This window comes from Piliocolobus tephrosceles, chromosome 1 (genome assembly GCF_002776525.5).
Source record: "Piliocolobus tephrosceles isolate RC106 chromosome 1, ASM277652v3, whole genome shotgun sequence".
Lineage (NCBI taxonomy): Eukaryota > Metazoa > Chordata > Mammalia > Primates > Cercopithecidae > Piliocolobus > Piliocolobus tephrosceles.
In genome coordinates, this window is record NC_045434.1 from 218177545 (window position 1) to 218185481 (window position 7937).

The 7937-nt window shown below is 51.6% G+C and overlaps 1 protein-coding gene across 1 annotated transcript in view; it reads right to left on the reverse strand.

Annotated features, from left to right (window-relative positions):
* Positions 1-7937, reverse strand: part of CCDC27 (coiled-coil domain containing 27) — a 23969-nt gene that overhangs the window by 4615 nt on the left and 11417 nt on the right. Inside the window, 5 exon segments of the mRNA XM_023215178.2 lie at positions 168-245; positions 3295-3425; positions 3646-4012; positions 4408-4500; positions 5683-5832. Of these exon segments, the coding sequence (XP_023070946.1) occupies positions 168-245; positions 3295-3425; positions 3646-4012; positions 4408-4500; positions 5683-5832 (819 nt within the window).

A 7937-nucleotide genomic window follows, 5' to 3' on the forward strand; every position in this document is an offset into this window, starting at 1 on the left:
CTGTATGGACGTGGGGCCCAGAGATCCGTCGAGTGGCATGCTACCTAAGTTAAGGGACTCTGGCTGGGCTGTGAAGATGCTCCAGCCCCGTCTTGCCCTTCACTGTGTTGGGGCTTACAGCAAGAACAGTGGCCTGGCTGACCATGTAACGACACCCAGGCTGTCACCTGTCGGAGAAGCTGGTTGTCCTTCTCAATGAGCCCCATCATCTCTTGGTATTTCTTATCTTCTCGGAGGTTGGAGAACTGGAAGGAGACAGAGGGGTTGGCATGGGGGTCTCCCAGGTTGAAATAACAGACTGAACACTGGCATCTAACTTTTTTCCTTCCCCAAAGCTCCCTAAAATAATGGCAGCGGGATTTCTACTGAAGGCAGGGAGAAGAGGAGAAGAAAGAGGACTAAAAATATTTTGGAGAGTTTGAAGATGGCTGAGTGCTATCTGACATCCCAGATCCAAAAAAGCCAAGTAGCCGGCAGTAGGGAAAGCAGAAAACAAGCCCAGCTCACACTTGAGTTCCTAAAGGTCTCAGACATTGTTGGTCCGGGTTCTTCTAAACATGGAGACTAAAATGAGGATGACTGGTGGAATGTTATTTCAGAAATGAAGAGCCCTAGACCACGTGCGGTGGCTCACACCTGTAATCCCAGCACTTTAGAAGGCTGAGGTGGGTGGATCACTTGAGCTCAAGAATTTGAGAGAAGGATGGGCCGCATAGATCCTGTCTCTACAAAAAATAAAAACATTGGTTGGGCGTGGTGGCGTGCGCCTGTGGTCCCAGCTCCTCAGGAGGCTGAGATGAGAGGATCACCTGACCCTGGAGAGGCTGAGGCTGCAGTGAGCTGTGATCACACTACTGAACTCCAGCCTGGGTGACAGAGTGAGAACCCATCTCGGAAAAATAAAAATAATAAAGAAAACAAAAGAAACTCTCCATTAAAATGCCAAAGCAAAGCACACTGCTCTGCCCAGGGAGCACGGAGTGGTCACCTGCGTGCTCAGAGTCCAGTCAACTCGAACATTGGAGCAAAGCTCTCAGATGAATGAGAGACCAAAAGCCAACTTCAAAAGGGAACTTGTGACCAGGCGCGGTGGCTCACACCTGTAGTCCCAGCACTTTGGGAGGCCGAGGTGGGCGGATCATGAGGTCAGGAGATAGAGACCATCCTGGCTAATGTGGTGAAACCCCGTCTCTACCAAAAATACAAAAAATTAGCCAGGTGTGGTGGCAGACGCCTGTAGTCCCAGCTACTCGGGAGGCTGAGGCAGGAGAATGGCATGAACCCAGGAGGCGGAGCTTGCAGTGAGCCAAGATCGCACCACTGCACTCCAGCCTGGGCGACAGAGCAAGACTCTGTCTCCAAAAAAAATAATAATAATAAAATAAAATAAAAGGGAACTTGTAGGAAATAGGAGTGGTGCAAGAAGTTAGAAAACTAACACTATGATGAACGCTGTCATCGAGGGAAGAGAAGATACTGCAATTGTGAAGCCAAACACGAGTGCGCTTCGAAAAACGAAAAATGGAGCATTCAGAGAACATCAGAGTAAAATATTATAACAAAATGAAAACTCAAGAGCTGTTGATAAAGTTAAGGAAATCTTCAGAAAGTATCTGTAAAAGACAAGGAGACAAAAAGGAGGAGATAACAGATAAAACAAGAGCAGGACAGGAGGTCCAATAGCCAAATAATTGAGAGAAGGACATGAAAAAACAATAAAACCAAAGAAAATTCCAGAACTAAAGGACATGAGTTTCCAGATGGCCCCTGAGTGCCCAGTACAACAGATGAAAATATGCCCTCAATAAAGCATAACTCTGGGAGGTTTCAGATCACCTGGGACAAATATAGATCTTACAACTCTCCAGAGAGGAACAACCATCCCACAAAGACCCATGAACGTCTTTGGACTTCTCATCAGCAAACATGAAAACTGTAAGACAACAGAGGAGTGCCTCTGTGATGCTGAAGGAAAATGGTTTCCAAACGGGAATGCTGTATCCAACCCAGATGTTGCAAGGGTGTACAGTAAGGACATTTGCCAATATATTGTGTCCCCAAAACTTTACCCCCTTTCATCCCTTTTTTAACATTATTTAATGCTTGAGGTGAAGTTTTGCTCTTGTCGCCCAGACTGGAGTGCAATGGCACAATCTCCGCTCACTGCAACCTCCTTCTCCTGGGTTCAAGTGATTCTCCTGCCTTGGCCTCCTGAGTAGCTGGGATTACAGGCACCCACCACCACACCCAGTTAATTTTTGTATTTTTAGTAGAGCCGGGGTTTCACCATGTTGGCCAGACTGGTCTTGAACTCCTGACCTGAGGTGATCCACCTGCCTCAGCCTCCCAAAGTGCTCAGATTACAGGTGTGAGCCATCGCGCCTGGCCTCAGTCATCCTTTTTGATAAAACTACTGGAGGGTGTGCTCCACCAGAAATAAGTGAACTGGGCAAGAAAGCAAAAGATATGGGATGCAGCCGTTTTCAAGTTGTGGTTTATGAATCTTAGTACTGTTCTGTAAAACTTGAGTGTGTGTGTGTGTGTGTGTGAGACAACTGTCCTAATGATGTCAGTGCAACATGATTGTGATAGAATGATACGGGGAGCAGGGTGGATGGAAAGGCTGCCCTTGTGTGTGCTGGGGGGTGGCAGGGGAGGAAAAAAGGAAGCATTAAATAATGTTAAGATGGAGAAAAATCTAGAACGGGCATTATGAGCATGCCATTTAGAGATATGGAGATAGATTCATAAAGAATGTGCTGGAAGAATTTAAAATGATGCCTTAGGAGAGGGCAGATGAGAGGGAGGAGGCCAGAGGCTCCTGGTTCTCATGACAGGCCTCGTGGAACTATTTGATCCTTTAAGCGATGTGCATGAATAACTTTGATAAGAATAAAAACTTAAAACACTTAACAAAAACGACAAGAGTGGGCTCAGTGGAGTAGCAGTCTCTCTAAGCACAGAGAAAGCCTTCTCACCCCCAGGACTCAGGGGCTGGGAGATGCTTGAGGAGAGGCCACGAGCACAGTGGCTCAGGAGACAGGGACACATGCTTCCAGCCCAGGGGCAGGGCAGAGCTGTGGCTGGACACATGGACTTCAGCTTCCCACACACCTTGGGGAATCCTGGCGGGGCCGCTATCAGCCACACAACCCTGGGCCAGCTGCCTGGACGCCCCAGGCTCAAAGTCTCCATCAGTAGATGGGACGGGTGGCGCCTGCCCCGAGCTGCTGGGGGTTAATGAAGTCTGGCCCATGCTCACGGAGCGGAGGCCGGTACTAAGCGCACGGCCACCTTGTCGGTCATGGCTTGTAGCTGCTGCTTCCGCTCTCGAAGCTCCTTCTGCAGCGTCTCATTTTCCCTATTGATCTTTCGCAGTTGGGATTCTTGGAAATCCAGTTGTTGTTGTAAAGACGCAATCACTCCTGGGCGCAGAGGCAGTGAACAAGAGCAAGCAGGGGCAATGAGAGACTGGAGAGGGCCGGGCCACCACGCCAGCTGGGAGGGCTCTGCGAGCCTGGGTGAGGCTGCTGACACCTGCCCCTGCTCCAGCTCACTGACCAGAGCAGGCAGCGTCTGGGCGTCCCAGCTCCTGGGCCGGGACCTGCTGAGTGGCCAAAGCCCAGTCCCCTGCCGAGGCCCTACCTGTTGCAAGGGAGTATCTGGTCCTGGTGGCCTCCAGGTTGGACTGGAAGTCCAGGATGACCTGCTCGTACTCCTCCAGCTGGGTCAGCAGCTCCTCCTCAAACGACTCGGCCAGGGAGGAAGCACTTCTTCTGGGGACCTCCTCTTCCTCTGGCAGCTCCCTTTCCTCGGAGTCCTCATCCCTGTCCCCTTCCTCCTGTTCCTCCTCCTTGCGTCCCTCCTCATGTACAGCCCCCAACTGGCTCACACCTCCCCTGGCACCCGTGTCCTCCGCCCCCTCGGGCTCCCCTTCCAGGCCCTCGTCCTCCTCGCCACCTCCCAGGTCCAGCTCCTTGCCCCTCTCCGGTGCTGCAGACTCCTCCTGCATCTGCGAGATGGGTGGGGCAGGGGCTGGGCAGGGCTGCGGGGCACCCCCAGGGTGGGGGACTCCAATGCTTATGGCAGGGGCACCGGGCAGGGCGCCTCCTTCCCGGCTGCTGCAGGGTCCAGGGGGTGGGAGAGCATCCTCCTGGCAAGGTCACCAACAATGGTCCAGGCACTGCGGCCTCAGTCATGGGTCCTCCCTCTGTCAGGAGACTGCACCTGACCTGTGACTTCAAGGGGTTAACAACCCACCCACCTCACCTGCTCCCCTGGAGTGGGGGCACCCCAGGTCAGGGCTGCAGTGGGGACACTTGGGGCCTGGGCCTCTTAGCTAAGCAACCTGGGTGGCTTCTGGGCCGGGGTCCCCCACTGCATGCCTGCTCTCCGGGCAGCCCGCACCTGCTGCCAGTGCTGCAGCTCCTCCTCATCTCTGGAGAAGGCCTTCAGGAGGCTCAGCCTGCCCAGCTTCAGCGAAGCATCTGAGAGCCGCTCCTGCAAGATGCCCGGGGGACCCTCAGCTTTCCAGCCCCTCCTGCAGCACCCCAGGAACGGACCACTGTCTGTCCTGGAAGGGACAGTGGCCTTTCACGTCTGGGGAGGGGACCTGCATCCTCCTGCCAAGGGGTTGGGGGATGTGGGTGCTGTGGCAGTGGAGGGCACAGGAACCTGTGGATGGGTAACTCGGGGGGCAGAGGGGTTCTAGGCAGCCCCAGAGCAGCCCCCGGCAAGTGGCCTTGCAGTAAAAGACAAGGCCTTGGAAGTCAGGGAGCCAGCCTTAGACACGCCCACAGTGCATGCCTGGGTGCCCCACCCTCAGACACCCACCCAGTAGCCTGGGGAGGACAGAGAGTGGAAGCCCCTGGCTGACCACCTTTCCCTGCCCCTGCCCTGTGTGAATAGGCAGCCTTCCCTTGAGGCATTTAGGGCATTTGGCATGGTCAGGGGCCTTCCCCCTGGTCCCTGCTTCATCTCTGGCCCCCAGCATAAACTCAGGCTGTCTCCTCAGGTATGAAAGAAATCAGGTCTTAGGAAGACCAGGTGACCACCGCTGGGCACAACACAGACCTGCCACATCCAGTCCTCTGCCCAGACCTAGAGGTGGGATAGCATCACCACCCCACCCCCACCCCAACCCCATCCGCCACCTCACAGGGGGGCTCACAGCCAGAGAGTAGGGAGAAGGGATTCCCGGCCAGGGCAGGGTAGTCCAAGCTACCGCTGCCCACAATGCACACGGCCAGGCCTGGGGAATCCGCCTGCAGGGTGGCCCCCATGACCCAGGATTTCAGAGGTTAGCTCAGCCCTCGTTTTATAGATGAGGACCCTGAACCCAGACAGCGCCATGCCTTGCCCCAGGCAGAAAGCAAGTCAGAAACCAGGTGCAGGTGCCTAGACATCGGCTGACAGCTCTCATTTGTCATTTTGCACCTCCGTTCGCCTCTCCCCTGCCTGTTGCATCGGCTCACGGCTCTCATTTGTCATTTCGTGCCTCTGTTCGCTTCTCCCCTGCCTGTTGATCAGAACCCTGAGAACCGGTCCGCGTTCCAGTGAGGACCTGGTAGGATCCAGGGGGCCTGGGGGTTTGCCAGGGGTCTGTGTGTCACCAGCAGTTTTGGATGCTTTGGAAACGACTGTCTTAGAGCTCTGCACTGTGCCCCGCTGGGGCTGGCTCACCCTTCTGCCTGGGGACATGGATGCCTCTTGGCCTTTGCCTTTGAGGAGGCATTTCAGCTGCGTCTTCATGGCCTCCCTCTCCTCCTGGAGCAGCAGGATCTCCTTGTCTTTCTTCTGAACCTGTATCTCCAGCTCGGACAGGCAGTGATCCTGGGCAGAAAACCAGGGGCAGTCCCCGTGGGCCATGCAGTCACACACTCTTCCCCCAACCTGCCTCCAGCCCACCCAGGAGGAGCAGATCTGCTGTGCTGGGACCCCAAAACCCCATGGTCCCAGGGATTTCAAGATGTGTACTGCAGTAAAGAGCTAGCACTACACATCTGGAGACCAAGATGTGCCAGCTCTTTACTGAGCCATGCCTGGCACCTCCAGCGCCTCCGCACCCATCCTAAGAGCAGATCCTAAACCCTCCTCCGAGGAGTTGCAAGGCAGCTTCCCTTTCGGACCTGGCCCGTGGTCTGTCCTTGCACCCCACTATACCACAGGACGCCAGTCTTCTTTGCAGGCCCCACACTTAACTGGCAATACCCTCCAAGCTTCCCTAGGGGCTTGCTGGGGAGCTCCTCAAACTTTTGTTCTCAGAATCTCAACTGCCTCAGTTCTTCAAAATTAAAGACAAAAATAAAGATGTTTTCAGGCAAACAGAAACTGAAAGAATCTGTCACCAGCAGATCTGAACTTAGAGAAATACTAAAGGGAGTTCTTCAGGTGGAAGGAAAATGATCCCAACAGAATATTCTGGAAGGAAAGATAACTAGAAGGTCCCCTAAGTGTTTGGAAAGTAAGTGATAGGCTTCTGTGTTGCCAATGGGTCAAAAAGAAATTACAAAGAAAGCGAGAAACTTTTTAAACGGAATGAAAATGAACATCCGGACACATCACAGCTCGTGGGACGCAGTTCAAGTTGTGATTAACGACAAATTTACAGCCTTAAAATGCACATACCGGGAGGGCAATGGAAAACCAATGATCCAAGTATCTATCTCAAGAATTCAGAAAAAGAACTAAAAATTAATCCTACAGAAAGTAGAAGAAAAGGAATAAAGTTAGGTGCGAAAATTTATGATATAGGAAGGGAGAGAGGAGCAAGTGGGAGAGAGAGGAGAGAAGGATAAAGCAAACGTGGCCACATTTAACATCCGGGGAATGGAAAGGTACATGGGAATCTTTATAGTATGGATTCTTACCACTTTATGCCTGAAATACAAAGTTAAAGGGAAAAAATGTGCAGAAATCACATTTCATCACCCTGGTCATGGTCACCTGAGACACTCTCACATCTCAAAATAGTTCAAAGACTGCTGGAAAGGAGATCTGATTTCCTGTTGGAGCTGCTGAGTTTACACAATGCCAGCTGCAAACTTGTGGCAGGTGGCTCTCTTGCCACCAAATGAGAAGAGTTCATCTATGACAGCCCAGATGAAGGCAGAGATGAGATGAAGCAAAGCCTGACGAGCCCCTTGGAGCTCCTGGAGGCAGCCAAGCCTGCAGCCCTTCCCTTGGATGGTTCATGCACATGACCTGGTAAATCTCCTCCCTGCTGCCTGCATGAATAACAACAGTGTATCTGCCTGACTCTTGTCCAATGGTACACTCAGGCCATTTCTCAGAAATGAAATTGCTTGATTAAAGGGTAGGAACACTTTTAAAGCAGTGAAATCTCTACTAATGTACAGGTAGAGTAGCAGGAGTAAACAAAATGAATGTCATGGACCCACAGGAGCAGGAGCTGGGACTGGCAAGCCCCCTTGTGTCTCCATTCAATCACATGACCCCCCCCCCCCCCCCAGGTCTCTGTGCCCTGCCTGCATCAACTTGCCAACATTTTGTGACTCACGTCCATAATTTTCATCAAAACTTTATCAGCTTCAAAAGAATGCAGAGAAAGGAAACAGACACTAGAGAAAAATCAACAAAATCTAAAGTTGATTCTAAGAGAAGGTTATTAACATTGATAAAACTCCAGCGAGACCAATGGGGAAAAAGAGAAAAGAGGCACAAGGCAACCATATTGGAAATGAGACAGAGGCTGTCCTTACCCTGCCCACACTGCTGCATAAAGGATAGTAATTATCCTTGTACTATGTATAGCCTTAGGCTGATAAATTAAAAAGTTTGTATGAAATAGATGCATTCCTAGAAAAACACAGAATACAAAACTGAAACGAGGAAAAAGAAAATCTGGATATATTTTAAAGGAATTGAATTTGTGATTTCTTTTTTTTTTTTTTTTTTTTTTTTTTTTTTTTTTTTTT